Genomic DNA, 16,399 nt, shown 5'->3' on the forward strand with positions numbered 1-16,399 from the left:
CACTTTAAGCCTTACTTTCTTTTCTGTAAAATGGAAATCATACTTGTGAGACTTTCTGATGATTGGCAGAATAAACAGAGGCATCTCTGTCACTTACAGAACTTTACGGCTTTAGTGTGTCAGTTTGTTCTGTGCAACATCAGCATGGAATCCTGGAGTCTTGGAATCCTAGCACTCCGAGAGATAATCCAGTCAAACAGTCCCATATTGCAGATGAAGAAACTGAGAGCCATAATTGTAGAGGAAGTACCTAGAATGTCAGGGTGACTACTTTGAAAGAAAATGCTTATTTGTCATTTATATTTAGGGTTCTTTTTTTAAAAAAACAAACAAAAAAAAAACCTTTTATTGAAGTCACGCTGGTACACTATGAAATTAAATGGAGTTTTAAGTAAATGGGACAGCAGTCCTCTTGGGGTTATAGATCAGAATCACACTGTTTATTCTGTTCAGCCCAGAGGAGGAGTGGAAATGTCCAAAGTAGCTGGTGGAATCTGTAAACCTTTTCCCAGAAAGGAAACGCTTTTGCTAGACCTTCTGTATCCTCTGGAGCTTCTTAGTAAACAAAGGGTGTGGTTATCCTTACATCTGCTTCTGGGCTCCTCCAGCCTTTCAGCACAGGTAAGCCAAGAGTGAGACCACGTAGAGGCCTAAGGCACAGGCTGTGCAGGAGAACTGTACAAGGGGGCTGTAGGGGGCAGCGGGGGGATGGGCAGGAAGGAAGAATGGAAATGATGTAAGATGAGGAGGGAGAAGATAGGAGAGTATAAGACAAGAAGGAAGTTTCTTCCTTGCAGAGTAGAGAAGGGCACCGTGATCTATCCTGGCCTGTCTACCTGGGAACATTTTCACGCCACCCGTGAGACTGTTTTCTGCCAACAGGGAAACCATCCTGAACGGGATCCCCTTGTGGCTACTCAGTACGGTTTTTTCATAGTCCCTGCTGTTAGAAAGGTCTTACTTATTAGTGTCTGTATGTCACCTTTGAAATCACTTGCTTCTTTATCGCACTAAAACACACACACACACACACACAAACAGTGTTTATGCTGGACAACCCATCTGTTTTGCACACTTTCTATTTCTATTTTCAAGTTTGTGTGTGTGCGTTTTAATACAGGGCATAAAGATTTCAAAAGGGTGGGTCAATTATTTATTGACTAAATTATAGGAAGAAAGTGCAATTATCCAATAGAATCCAGAAATGTATATAACTAATTTTATGCCTGCATGTATCTAACCCAGCCATAGGAATTGTAATCACTCTTTGTTTTGCTTTTTTTTTTTTTTTAATTTCGAGGGAAATAGGTTAGGTGGGACCTGAATACATCATTATAAAGTATGCACATATAAATTGAACTTTCCTAAATCTAGGTCACTTGGGTAAGAAGGCTCTTTTGATGAAACCACGTTGACGATTAGATTCACGGGGCACTTCAATGTTAAATGATATTCTTCCCATATTCTGGGTCATAAGGTGGTATAAACAATATACCAATGTTAAGAAATAGAAAATTGCATTCACAGTAATAGTGAAGCTTCGTGGTGCATGCTTTTACACTTTAATATGCTGTGTTCTTTCTGTTGTATTAATATTTTAAGTAATATAATTTCCTTTGTGTATTTCTATGTTCATCTTTTCCTTTTTTTCTCTTTACCCTTCTGGCATAGCTTTCTATATAATATTACATCTTATGCCAGGAGAAATTCCTGAAAAATAGAAAGTATAAAGTCAAATCATCTTTGCAGGAAAATGGCAAAAACAACAACAAAAATGGATTTAATCTCCAGTCAAAATGTTATCTTGTATACTTTACAGACTCAATCTGTGTCCCAGGCTTTGATCCAAGCCTCAACATGATGACTGGAATCACCCCCATTAACCCAATGATCCCAGGCCTTGGACTGGTACCTCCCCCACCACCAACAGAAGTGGCTGTTGTCAAAGAAATCATCCACTGCAAAAGCTGTACTCTTTTTCCTCAAAATCCAAGTGAGTAACGCCTATGAGAACTATTTGCTCATTTTAAATTGTTTTCTTTTTACATTTTAAAATGGCATTGCAGTCATTTTCAGATGTTACTCACACTTAAATGCACAGAGTGGGGTTCCGTTCTACAGAAGGCCTTTTGTCTCTCGATTAGAATAAATACACAGGGATGTGGCCACGTGTCTGTCCAGAAGCTGAATCCCCACTATCAAGCCAGTACATGGGATTTGGGGATGTGTATCTGGCGGTAAGACTTTTTGCACGCAGTGAAGCCTAGTGTTTGCCGGAGAACACAGTGTGAAATATGTGAGCACTTCCATCCATCTTCACAAATGTGGGAGACAAACTCTGAAATGTGTTTTGCTAGATGGAAAACTGAATTAATCTGACAGTTAGCAATTTGGGGGCCGAGGAGAGGGGAGCCTGCATCTCAGAGCTTCTGGACCAAATTGCATTCGCTTGAAGGAAACATACATTTGATGAAGTAAATGGGCCAGAATTGTATTTTTTAATTTTGCCTCAGATACTAAGTTTATGGGCTAAAAAAGCTAGGACATTTTTTTTTTTTGTCATTCATATTAATCAGCGTTGCCTTTTTTAAGTGGACTTTTCAGAAGATTGCTTTAGTAATCTACATATAAACTAGGTTAAATGTTGTGAGAGGGTACATTTTATCTTTTTATACAGCCTCCCCAAAATATAATAGTTTGCTCATTTAAATGTGAATAATAACAAAGTGTTTTTTTCAGGCCCGGTGTTGCACAGCCAAGTAAATATTGTGCGTGCTTTTGTAGGTTATGCTTCCTGTATTCTGCTTTGCCGCTCCTTTATCTGGAAAGAAGACAAAGCAGATAACACGCTGAGGTTCTTCATCATGTTGTCATTTCATCATGTTTTGTACTTTGGGAAGTTTTTTCCCTCCCTTTTCTGGGCTTCTGTAGTGTAAAGGAGAAATGAAATTATGCAAACATTTGCTTTACCTTTGTTCACAGACAAGCGTATAGCCACTCTGTGTAGCAATAAACACAGAAAGTAAAGGTTGGGAGTGGGAGGGAAGAGGAACTTAGAAACAGGACAGCCTGGGATAAATGTAAGTTGGCACAGAAATTTATTGTCACTCAGTCTGGAGAAAGTTACTCTGCAAGCTTTAGTTTTACTGGGAGAACCAGAGAGAGCAAATAAATGAAAGACAAAACTTTCTGTTTTGTTGTGATTATTAGATCTTCCACCTCCTTCCACAAGAGAACGACCTCCTGGGTGTAAGACTGTGTTTGTCGGAGGATTACCGGAAAATGCTACTGAGGAAATTATTCAAGAAGTCTTTGAGCAGTGCGGTGATATTACAGCCATTCGGAAAAGCAAGAAGAATTTTTGTCACATTCGCTTTGCAGAGGAATTCATGGTTGATAAAGCCATTTACCTTTCTGGTACTTTGCATTACATAAGGAGTTTTCTAGGCATTTTGTTATGTTTTGTGATGTTAATATGAGCTTATTCCCTTTGGCCTTAATGCAAAATAAAGTCTTCATAGTTTGGGGCTGGAAAAGGAGGAATTCTTCCTTCTTCCTTGGCTGCCAGAAGCTCTGTGCTAAGTCTGTGAAGGTACCTCTCTGCAGGAGCAATTTCCCACCATCCAGTCTTTAGGAATTCCATCGAGTTTCTAATTAATGTTCTCAAGTGCTTATTAGATGAGAAGCAATATTATGAGTTCTAAGGACCATTATTCTTACTGGATGTAATCCTCTGGGAGAGTAAAGTATTCTCTCAGCATAATTTCAGGTTTTTGGAAGTGGGTTCACTTTCTGGACACCAGGGTAGCAAAGCAAGGTCAGTTCCCTGCAGGAAAGTAGCTTAGGGGCCCTAGGAGAAGGCACAGTATCATTGCCTCGTTGGTGGTTCATTAAGCCTTGTCCTTTGGTGCCAATTTTTATAGGCAATTTTTACAGATACTGAGATTAGGCCTAGTGCTGCCTTCCCATGTGTGGGTGTTGGGCCAAGTGGACGGAGTCTGTCCACAAGGCCTTGCCAAATCTAAGAATTAGGGGCTGGTTTTGGAAGGACACATTCTTAGACTGAACTCACTGCCCTTCCCTCACACTCCCCACCTCCATTTTTCAGTTGTCCCTCTGCATTTCACCTCCCTATTCCTGAGGCAAAGCTGATAAGGGAAGATGGGAAAATAATAGGGGTAGAGGGTGGTGTTGGGGATACCTATCTGAACATTCCTGCCAGGTTTTACTTAATTTCTGCAGTCTGCCTCTATTGCCACGAAATTCTGTGCAAACCTCAGAAGCCTTGAGGTTATTCCAGCAATGCAGAGACTCTCCTGAGGTAGATAGTGATATGGAGAACTTTAAAACCCCTTATTTCAGTAAAACCTTACAAAGTAGAAAATAAAAACTAAAAGCAATTCAAAATGGATAAGGAAGACAAAGCGTAGAATGAAGACATTTCATAACACACAATCCACTGTTAGACAATGGGGTTTCTGGTGAGTTCGTGGCACTGGGTTTCGTGGCCTAGAGCCTGCCTCTGTTTTCTCATCTGCAAAGTAAAGATAGTAACAGAATGACCTCGTAGGACTGTGAGGAGGAATAAATCAAATAATGATATTAAGTGCTTAGCAGGGCACCTGCAACATAGAAACCATTCAGGAAATGGTTGTTTTTAACACAAATATCCTGATCATGATAAAGAAGGACTGATTTTTCTATCTCGAGAACCCAGTCCTGGGGACCTGGGTTCTAATCACAGCTGTACCAATAAAACTGCAATCATCCCTCAGTACACTCGGAGGATTGGTTCCAGGAACCCCCGCCCCTGCCCCATGTATATCCTGCGGAACCCTCATGTATACGAAAAGTCAGCCCTCCATATATGTGGGTTTCACATCCCTCAAATACTATATTTTGGGTACACATTTGGTTGGAAAAAATCCACCTATAAGAGGACCTGTACAGATTAAACCCTTGTTCACAGGTCGACTGTATTCTTTACCCTACTTGATTAAATGAGAAGGTTAGAGTAAATCAAAGGCCTGTTTCAACTCTAATACCACACAATGTTCACACCCAATCAGAAGCCTCATAAGACACTGACAAAGATGAACAGTCCCAAATTTAGGCATATGAAAGGTGCTCTTTGATTGATTATACCTTGATCCTGTGATTTTCCAGCCTGGGCGCTGGTCCTGCTTCCCTCAGCAAGCCCTGATTGCTCCTTGGTCTGCCCCATTACTGTAAGAGGAGAACACAGCTAAGCCTCACCTCCAGCCTCCCTACCTGGGTGTAGAAGAGCCTCCTAACTCTGCCTCCCTGCCCTTGAGAGGCTGCAGCATCAGTCCTAGGAAGATCTCCAAGGCCAATTAACTGGAAAGGCAGGAAGGAAGTCAGGCGGCCCCTCCTGTGTGTGGGCTCCAGCAAGCCCAAGCCCAGCTGGAAGGCCTGTCTAATTTTAGGACCACATTCACATTTGAAGGCCTAGCTAATTTTAGACTCGGCCTCATCAGGGTCTCTTTTAAGTCCTTAATGATGATGTTTCTGTGAAAGTGAGGGTGTTTCTGGAGCCAGAAATGTTTGAAAACGGATTCTCTGGACGATGAGCAGGGGAAAGGTGCTTGGCCAGTTGGGATGGCTGGCCAGTTGAAACAGTCCTGCCTGCTCAGCTGTTACGCCTGTATCACTGTGGCCTGTTGACTTGTTGAGTTCCCGTGGCCCACAGCCAAGATACATTTTGCTTTTGCATTAATTCTGCACATCTGTGATAGGATGTTTTTGGTTTTGATTGGTATTGCTATGTCTTCCCATTTTTAGATAACACTTGAAAATCTAGCAGTGAGAAGGGTTCCGTGGCATCGCAGAAACCAGATGTGAGGTCAATATCTTACTTGTAACTTTCAAAGGTGTGAAATGGCCTCCTGGGGAGGAGCCAGCCTCTACAGAGATTTTCAGCTGAGTTTTATCCCCAAATGCTAAAATAATCCATTGAAATCTGCCATGAGATCTTGAACATCAGCACAGTGCAGCCTAGCATTTTACAGCTGTATCTCATTTGCAAAGCCCCCACACTGGAAAAGTGCTTATGTTGCTCTCTCTCTGGCAGCCCCCAGCAGCCGTGGTCCTGCTAGGACCTGGATTTATGTTCTGAAAATCTGAGTACCCCAAACTGAAGAGCAACCTCAAAGTCAATTCTTCTTCGTTTGAAGTTAGGCCAGCTGACTGGTTTCAGTTCTGTTAGTATTGATTTCTCAGATCAAGTTTCTGCTCATAATCTTTATATAAGTTGGGTAGCTCACAGTGAATCCCCCGAAGATTTCCAGGCCCATTTTTTTCTTTGTCTAGCTCTGGGCTCTTGCACCGGGCTCCTGTGGCCTTAAAATATTACATGAACAATTTGTGTGGTGATGCATACCAGATGAGGTGCTGCAGGACTGTGAGGAAGGCAGCAGTGAGGCCTCTTGATTGCAGGTAAAATATTCTCCCACGTGCCCCAGAGGATAAGTGGAAATAAAACAGCGTTGCAAAATTGCCTTGGTAATTGTGGCTGTTGCAGCTGCTGAGAGAGAATTGAGCAGTGGCATTTTCTGGGGGAATGTAGCAATAGCCTGTGAGTGAGGTGTTCTGGAATTCACTTTGTAGATCTTTATAAATATCATAGATGCTCTTTATTTACTCATATTTCACCTATACAATAGAATTATAGAAACTGAAAATATAATAAAACCAAGAACATAAAAAAATAGAGAAAAAAAAATGCTTCATGTCAAATTTGTTTCTGAGCTTCCTAGAAGCCAGGGAGAAGAAGGAATGATCATGATAAGACCCTAGTTCTTGAGATCATCTTCTCTTGGGGATACTGGTTTGGAAGATGGGTAAGCAGCCCTCGGAGACAACTCTCCAAGGTGCGCTTATCCCCAAACCTGTAATAGGCCTAACTTTACAAAGCTTCAAGATTGCTGGGGAAGAGGATAATTGTTTCCCGCCTCCTATGGGAAATGTATCCGTAGTGACAGCAAAGAAGTAAGTGAGCATTTGCCTAAGTGTGCCTTGAAGGTCTGGACCAAAAACATGTGGCCATTGTGACATTATGGTGTGACCGGAGTTTCCATTGGTTTCAGGTTACAGGATGCGATTAGGGTCTAGCACCGACAAAAAGGATTCAGGCCGCCTTCATGTGGACTTTGCCCAGGCCAGGGATGACTTCTATGAGTGGGAATGCAAGCAGAGGATGCGTGCCCGGGAGGAGCGGCACCGGCGCAAGCTGGAGGAGGACCGGCTCCGGCCCCCATCCCCGCCCGCCATAATGCACTACTCAGAGCACGAAGCCGCTCTGCTGGCTGAAAAGCTGAAAGGTATGGGCCACCCACGCTGGCTTTTCTTCCTGCACAGGGATCCCCAGACACGGAACCCCTGTGCGTTTCTCCTGCCTCTTCACCATTGTCCCTTCAGCACAATGTCTGCTATGCCTTAAGACGGCTGGAAGAGTCCGGTGTAAGCACAGACTCTTTACAGAGCTGGGGTGGGGCAGCTGGGAGGTCCCCTGGAAGCTGCAGACACCTGGGCTTCATCTTGTGCCTGGGACAGAACCCTGCCCCTTTCCAGAATGCTCACCCATGTTCTCCATTAAAGTGGATATGTACAGTCACTCAACAAAACTCACTGAATGAGGGGACAGAAAGGTCCCCAAAGCAGGCTATTCTGACCCACTGTTGAATGAGCCAGGCAAGTATTTGTGCCATTGGTGGAGCGTTCTTAGTGTTCCTGCAGCCCTGTACAGTGTGCATGTTTACCTGACTCCGAAAGCCTTCGTCAGGCAAAATTGCAGACATGGTGCTGGGGTCCATCGAGGATAGAAAAGAAACACAGCATGGGATCCCTGTCTTCAGAGATGCAGTTGAGGGGACACATGCAACATTTACAGGACGATGAGCAAGAGAAGAGAGTATGTTTTATTTCTTCTAATGTTTTCTGAGGCCCTCCCTGGTGTCTCATGCTGTGGGAAATAAAGACATAGGAAGGCTCTAGTACCTGCCCCCGTGAACTACAGTGATGCCAGATTTTGAAGTTAGGATGATGTGTGAATTCAGTTCTTTTACTGACCAAAATTGTGTGAGCTGAGCAAATATATGGGCATTTTACAGGAAAATGATGGTCAGACCCTCCTCAGGTCATTGAGTGCTGTCAGGATTTGATTTACGTTTGAGAGAACGTAAGTCACAGTTGCCAGCCACATGTGGGTGTCTACAGATCAACAATTAACTGTAATACCAAGTCAGTGGCGTGATTGTCAACCAACGTATATGCAACATGCTTTGGGCATTCAGGGGCCAGTGCAAATAATGTTGATGGAAGTGTCAAGAAAGTCTTTATACAGGAGGCATAATTTGAAATTTGCAGAATAAACTAGATTTTTTCTTTCCCCAGGAAGAAAAGAGGCATAAAGGCATTCTAGTTAGAGGCTGGAAGCCTAAGAATAAAATCCCACAGAAGCAGAAAGGAATTCAGCATAGAAACTGCCTTTCTAGAGCGAGGTAAAGCTGGAATGGCAGTCTGGGCCAGATGGCAGAGCCCCGAAGGCTATTGCTGGAATTTGGTTTTATTCCGTAAACAGTGGAGAAGCCATAACAGATTTCTGACGAGAAGAGGGATGTGATTGGTCCTTCAAGTGTTTTAGAACATAACTGTTGTATTGCTGGCAGTGTATAAAGTGGATTGGATGTTTTCACTAAGAAAAATGTATGAAAAGCTGCCTAACACCTATTTTAAGAAGATAGGAAGTTGACATTCTACACTGTAAAAAAAAAAAAAAAAGGTGGCGGCGGGGGCGCTGTGCTTCCAATCTTCCATCCAGGGCTTGAGAATCCTTAATCAACTGCAGTTGCCACTGAAATACCCACACCGTAACCAAGGAATGCTTCTTGCTGAGGCTCTTGTGGTGTGTTCTGCTGCTTTGAGAAGCCATGTCTTACCGATGTGAATACATAGGCCATAGCTGGCCCTTTAATAAAGGGCATATGCAGTGCAGATACAGACATCGTTTCACTTTTCCCTCCAGCCTAGAAACTGCAAGGAGTGGCCAAAATGAGATATAGCAGCAGTGTTCTCAACAAGGCGTGTTCACTGGAACAATAATTTTTCTTTAATATCCAATGTATTGTGGTATCAGATTAAGATCTACACAGACTAACTGTATTCAGTTTGTCCACACCTAGAAGTGACAAAAACTAGCACCTTGATCTGTGACCTCCTGGAGGAATTTCATAAAAGTGTATCATCTAGTTATGTTGTTTTTAAGAACCCAGTACGGAAGTGTCTGCGCACGTATGAAGTATGTGGCATTTGCCTCTCCTTTTAAAGGATAACAGATTGGGATGTCAATTTGGTAAAGTAATTTGCAAGCCTTGCCATTTCAAAAGTATATATTTATATAGATGAGTATAATTTGCAGAATTCAGAAGCCGTACCTTTGCCAAGTACTGTGTGATCCCTTGAGGAAAGAACAGATTGGAAATCTTAATAGATGGCTGTTACAGTAGAATGAACTAGCCGGGGACACATCTTAGGCAAGAGTCAGGTAATATCAAGCTTGACAATTTCAACCCAAGCATAGAGTTTGGAATATAAACAGCATTTAATTGCTTAGGAAATTGGCTGCCTTAGAGAGGAAATCCACTCCATGCTCCTTATATTGTTGCAAAGCCAGACAGGAGGAGCTGAGGACACTGTTTCCCTGAAGATGATTTCATTGATGTGGGGACATAAAATACAGTCAAGACCTAAGGTAAAGAAATCTGTGTCAGAGAGGAAATGGAAATGCAATCTGAAAATACCTAATTGGATTTGATTTTTTTCCTCCCCTGAGAAATCTTACTATCTTAGATTTATTACAGATACTTTTCTTCTATTTTATATCATACTTGTTTATTCTTAGAATTTTCTCTTTGAAAATCAGCTTTATTTAGCAAAATCTGTACAAACCAAGTCTTTCTTATGACCCACAATGCCCTCTCCATGTACTGTCCAATGCGAAAACTGTGCACATAGTAGGTGCTCAGTAAAATAATTCTTTTCTCTCTTCTTCTGCTATTTGGATCTATGAGCACATTGAATTTCTGGCCAGTGGTTCTACTGGGCATGACCAGATGTACATGGAAATGATGTGATGTGTGCTCAGCCATCCTTCCAATCACTCAAGAAGTATTCGTTAATCAGTATTTTACTATATGCCTGGCACTGTCCTAGCCAGTGGTGGAAAGGACAACAGTGAACAAACCCTTGCCTCAAAGAGTTTAGGTGTCTTGAGTGACAGAGGCAATAACAAATCACCTTGCGTTTGCCACTTATAATAGTGCACTATTATAATAAATATACTAATCCCTCTGTTATATGTGGGAAGTGCAAAGTGCTGTCGCAGGGGAGAGAGGCAGCCCAGATGGGCAGTGCCGGAGTGAGAAAGGGAGGATCTTCCAGGACCAGGTTATCCCATTCCCTGGCTACTTGACCTTCTGAAACCAGAGGTAACACTGTTGTGTTTGTGTAGTGTCTGAGACATAGAGTCACCCAGTGCCTGTTACATTAATACAAATTCTAAAAAAGAAAATTAGTAGGCATCCTGCTGGTTAAATAGACATCGTTGTGAGACAATTCAATTTAATGAAGACCGACTGGGAAGTAACTGCTCAGAAACCCAAAGTTTATAGCATGGCTTTGAGAAAGTGAGATGGAGCTCAATAACACCATAATTACACTTTATTGGAAACAGTGGCACCAGGCAGATGAGATAATGAATTTCAGTGTGTCTAACACAGACCATCCACCCCTGGAGGAACCCTGTGTTTGGACTGTGGAAGGAAGAGATTGATTAGATAGTGAGGAAGGATTATATTCTGATTCACTGGGATTTCTCTTGGCAAGAGCATTTAAAAGTTTTTGTGTACTTTTTACCCCCTTAGAAAGCTTCACATAATCTTTCATTTTGTGGTGAAATGAAGAGTTTCTCTCTGAATCAGGTGAAGTCCTGACAAAGCCTTGCAAGCAGGGCCTTTGGGATTCCCTAATGTGTCAACAAGAATACCATCCTCCTGGGATCAACATTTATAATTTCCAGAGAACTGGACTCTGATTTGCATATAGAATGGCCCCATGTCAGCCTGCCAGACAGAGGAAGGGGCATATGTGGTACCAGCATTTTGCTGAGATGGTTGTCAATATTTATGGTTCCATGAAAGTAAAAATCAATAATGTTGTGAGCCAAGTGGATGTCCCATTAGCTAAAAGCCAGGCTTCCTTCATAGGGTAAGGGAAATATGAAACACAGGAGCCTGTTTTCAAATTATTTCCTTATGTGTTATTGACCTTCATAGAGGTAAGATAGGCCATTTTATTTAGAAACATTTTGCTTGACCCTGAAGCAGGAATAATGGGTGCATTTTCATATTGCCACCTTAATTTTCTCATTTTCATAGCTACTAACTAGTTAAGAAGATTGCATGTGTGTTTTGGGGGTAGAAGGGAACATCACCTGTTTGTTTAGCCTTTTATGCTGTCTGTGATCTGGTTAGTTGATGCAGGGTTAATTGAGCAGCCAGGAAAAGGAGACTTGTTTAGGGACATGTACAGAAATTTGGGGATTGTGATAGCAGCAATGCTCTGACCATACTGAAATTCCAAATCTGCTTAGATGACTATGGGACTGTATACTGTGAGCAATTTCCAGCTATCTTTGGAGCCAGAAATCAGTGATAACTACAGACACACCTTTACTTGTGTGTGTATGTGTGTACACATGTGTGTGTCCCTCCATGTCTTTGGAAAGAAAAGCATTTTAGAATCTCTTCCTTGTTTTCCTACGTTCTGTTCAAACATAAAATCCCTGTCTCCTCATTGTTCCTTTATAGACCCAGGTGTAAATAAGGAAACTATAGCCCACCTAAGTTTCATATTCAGTGCTCCCGGCTGGGCTCTTATCCCATCTATTGTTCAAAATTCAGAGCTGCCTCTTCCTGTGCACACAAAGTGGGAGGAAAAAACCACTTAACGGCCGGGCGTGGTGGCTCACACCTGTAATCCCAGCCCTTTGGGAGGCCCAAGTGGGTGGATCACCTGAGGTCGAGAGTTTGAGACCAGCCTGACCAACATGGACAAACCCCATCTCTTCTAAAAATGCAAAATTAGCCAGGCATGGTGGTACATGCCCATAATCCCAGCTACTCAGGAGGCTGAGGCAGAAGAATCACTTGAACCCTGGAGTGGGAGGTTGCAGTGAGCCGAGATCATGCCATTGCACTCCAGCCTGGGCAACAAGAGCAAAATTCCATCCCAAAAACAAAAACAAAAAACACTTACCAATTTGGTTCCTTTTCCCCATCATTATCTATGTATCAGTTTAATTAAAATTCACCAGGTACCCACGACTTTGTGCCATGCCCTGGACTTTCAGATGTGACTGTAGCATGGGCCCTGTCTTTTGTTAAAGGATACTGTGGCAGTGAAATCATGACTGTCTTACAAATATAAAATGAACATGTACCAATGATTTTATTTAACTCAAGAATTAATGAGGAGACCAAGAAAATGTTAAAACTGTTTCAAAGGAGAATTCACTTTATAAAGATTTACACTTTCTACTGAACAAAAATTAATTTGCATTGTTACAGAGAGGAATTATTTGTATTGTAATCAGTTTGCCACAATTTATGTTCCACTCCTACAAAGTTGTAAAATAGCCTAGTCAGAGATTAGCCAAAGAATTAAAGGTTCCGCCTGCAGAATTAGGTAATTCATGCCCAGCATTCCATAGTAAGGGTCTGTAGTAGTCTCTATGCCCATTTCCAAGTCTTGAACACTTTTTTTTTTCCTGAATAGATGTGACAGCTATTTAATTGGTCATGGGGACAGGGATAGAGACTCACAAAGCTCTTAAGAATCACGTCTATTCCTTTTGAAAGTCTCTGCTGCCTCAGCTGCTGCTTTCCACTTCAGGTTTTCATTATCTCTTAACTTTGGTCAGCTCCTAACCAGTTTACCTGGCCTTCACTGAGTCCTTAATTCAGTGCTTCTCAAACCTCCATGTGCGTAGAAATCACCTGGAGTAAAATGCAGATTCCAATTCTGGAGGTGTGAGAAAGGCTGAGTCTGCATTTTTAACAAGCTCACAAAGGCTGCTTCTGTGCCTGGTCTTTGAATAGCAAGGAGTTCTCCCGTATGCAGTTTTGTAATACCTACTGTGTGCCAAGTACTCAATAAACATGGAGGAGAGGGAAGGAGGTTAACAAAGTCTGAAATAACCAGAAATGAAATGAGATGGGCGTGGATTCCAGTGGTGACATCTGATAGTATCACTCTAATATTATTTACTCCTCACAAAGCGAAAGGGCAATTACCTTCCCAAAATTAAAAAGGCTTTCAAAAACATTTTTGAGTTATTTGATAAACCGTTTAGTGCCTCACTGCAGAGGGCCTTGCTTCTGTGGGATTCTCTGACATCACTCTTAACTTTCATTGCCAGTGATAATGACTTCTGAAGCCTGAAGTGTATAACAGGATCATTCAGCTTAATTGTCATGAGAACATCTATCTCTGGTAGATAATGGCATATGTGAAAATACTCTTTGACATGAAATTTAAATGTTTATTATCAACTACGATGTTTCCTAACTTTTAACCATTGCATTTGTATCTTTCCAGCATTAATTGCTACTAATCATTTGGGAATACAGTAGTCTCCCCTTATCCTTGGGGGATACATTCCAAGATCCCTAGTGGATGCCTGAAACCATGAATAGTACTGAACACTATATATACTATGCACAAGCTTCTTTTTACTTATTCACAATTTCATAGATAAATTGTTCTTACCCTAGATTTTAGCAACCTCAGCATACAATTTGTTGCTTTCTTTATTGTGAAGAACTTTTACCTTTTCACTTAAAGGAAGCACTTTGTGGCCTTTCTTTGACATTTCCAAATTGCCAGCATCACTACTCTTGCATTTTGGGGCCATTATTAAGCCAAATAAGGGTTACTTGAACACAAACACTGCTGTACCATTACAGTGGATCTGGCAACCCAGGTGGCTACTGAGTGATTCACAGGGAGGTAGTGTAGACAATGTGGATGGACAATCAACCCTGGAAAAGGGATGATTCATATCCTGGCCAGGTCAGAGGGAGACAGCGTGACATTTCATCATGCTCTTCAGAACAGTGTGCAATTTTAAATGGATGAATTGCTTATTTCTGCAATTTTCCGTTTATTATTTTCGGTCTGCAGTTGACCACAGTTAACTGAGACCTACGGTAACTGAAACCCCAGACGGTAAAACTGTGGATAAGGAGGAACTACTGTAGAGTGCAATGACATATAAAATACAAAGGGAAAAACTCAGAGTAACCAAAGGACTGAAATATGTTTTGGAAATTTTATTCTCATATTAGCCCCTCAAAACTGGAGACAGATCTGTAAACCAACAATTACTGTACAGAGTGACTAATGCTTTAATGGCAGGATATGCGGGATATTGTGGAAACATAACAAAGAGACACCGAATGCATCCTAGGGTTGCAGAATCTTCAGGGAAGAATAAGAGCTGCCTGGGGGACCAGGAGTGTGAGAGACCCAAGGATAAGTGCGCAGCATGAGCAAATGCAGGGAGGCATGCCGTGCTGTTTAACGAAGAGGGCTCTGGCAAAGGAAGCAGGACGGATGGATGGAAAGGAAAAAAGCAAGACTCGTGAATGAACCTGTCTGTTAACTCAGGTGCATTAACGTTGTGAGGATCCTGATTAGAAAACGGTGGGCAATTTCTAATGAGCAAATGATTTATATTCCCTCCATGATATACCAATGTTTCCCAGTTCTTACTGTGGAAAAAGCACATCTGCACATTCTAGCTTCTAAACTGCATCCACGTTCAGAGTTATGCCTGAGCATGTTCACAGAAAGTATTTGGAATTTTTATAAGTGCGTCTTTGATGTGATTTTTATGAGCAGTGTTAATTTCTTTCCACATGAATAGCTTTAATAATGCTGCAATCTAAATCCTGTTTAAATTAGTTTATATTGTTTTCTGCCTTCTCAGTGATCTTTCCACTGAATACAAAATTGAATTTACAGTTGAGTATTGAAAATGACCGCTCCCAATATCCTCCTGTAGCCATCCAGAGGGAGTTACTGGCTTAGCCTTAATTAATATAAATTAAAGTCACTTCTTACATGGCAACAAATATTGACTGGAGTTATCAAGCATGCCTTAACTAATGTTTTTTTAATTTAATTTGAATGTCAGTACATCAATCATATATTGGCCTGTCAGTTTCAGAAAGTTCAGAAATGAAGATGAAATTGGGAGTCTATGAAACTATATTCCTCTTTTAGGCTAATGGAATTCTGCCTCCTAGTACTTGTTAACATGTTAGAAAATCTCTTGGCTACTTACTTTTGAAAGCGTGTATTTTCAGTGGCTTAATACTAAGAATATTGTTTCCTCTTTCTGAAACTATAATCTGCTGGTGAATGTATTGTGCTCTAGGTCTAGGTGTGATGAGCAATAAAATGTGGCTTTCAGACCATTTGAGCAAACATACTTTTTTAAAATTGAAGTGTTTTTTTCCTGATAGTAAAGTTAGTCTATTTATGAACTAAGCCACCACGAGCAAGAGAAGGAAAAACTACCTGTATATGAGAGAAAGAAGAGAACAGCATTACACTCTGTCCCTGTAAAGCTCATAACAAAAATGTTAAGGATTTTTCTTTCTCTGTGTTATGTAGACATGAAACTCATAGCAAAGGGGAAAAAATAGTACATGAAATCAGTGTTCTCTTTTTCTGTTGTTATCTTTTCAGAGGAAAAAAAAAAAAAGATTTCTTCTAAGCATTAAGTTTATTTCCGCTGTCTTTGCTGAGGTCCATTCTCCTAACATATATTGGTGGGAGGAGCGGTAGAGAGTGTGGAGGGAGGCAAAATTTATTCTGCCAGTAACGGTGGCAGTGGGCCTCTCACAAACATAATGCTAAATTATGGGCCTCTCCATGGACTGAACGTAATGTTAAGTTGTGTGATGGATTTTATCTTATACAAGCCGCTTCAGTCCATGAAATGAGATAAGAAACCATTGCAGCTGGAGTTCACTGAGGGTTGAACTTAGATTGAAATTCCAGAGTTAACCAAATGGTGTAAGCGGCTACAATACTCAGTAAGTGTGTTCTGTGCCTATGGGTTTAGATTTTCAAGGCAACTTGAGTCTGTCATTCACAGGGTGTTTTGTGAGCACTCCCAGGCCAGTTATCTCCTCTGGTTAAAGTATGACGGCAGGGGGGCAGGTTCGCTCAGAAAAAAAGCTTTGATCCCCAAATCTAGAAGGCCGCTGTGCAGCAGGAGAGGGCTTAGAATGGTGGCTGAGCATGAGCACAT

General features: G+C 41.5%; 1 protein-coding gene across 3 annotated transcripts in view; it reads left to right on the forward strand.

Annotated features, from left to right (window-relative positions):
• ENOX1 (ecto-NOX disulfide-thiol exchanger 1) overlaps positions 1–16,399 on the forward strand; it is a 612,013-nt gene that overhangs the window by 450,155 nt on the left and 145,459 nt on the right. For all 3 annotated transcript variants that reach the window (XM_011940311.1, XM_011940319.1, XM_011940300.1), the window contains 3 exons: positions 1,820–1,993; positions 3,211–3,417; positions 7,107–7,340. In XM_011940311.1, the coding sequence (XP_011795701.1) occupies positions 1,820–1,993; positions 3,211–3,417; positions 7,107–7,340 (615 nt within the window). The remainder of the gene's footprint in view (positions 1–1,819; positions 1,994–3,210; positions 3,418–7,106; positions 7,341–16,399) is intronic.

Source organism: Colobus angolensis, unplaced genomic scaffold, assembly GCF_000951035.1.
Source record: "Colobus angolensis palliatus isolate OR3802 unplaced genomic scaffold, Cang.pa_1.0 Scaffold101, whole genome shotgun sequence".
Taxonomy (NCBI): Eukaryota; Metazoa; Chordata; class Mammalia; order Primates; family Cercopithecidae; genus Colobus; species Colobus angolensis.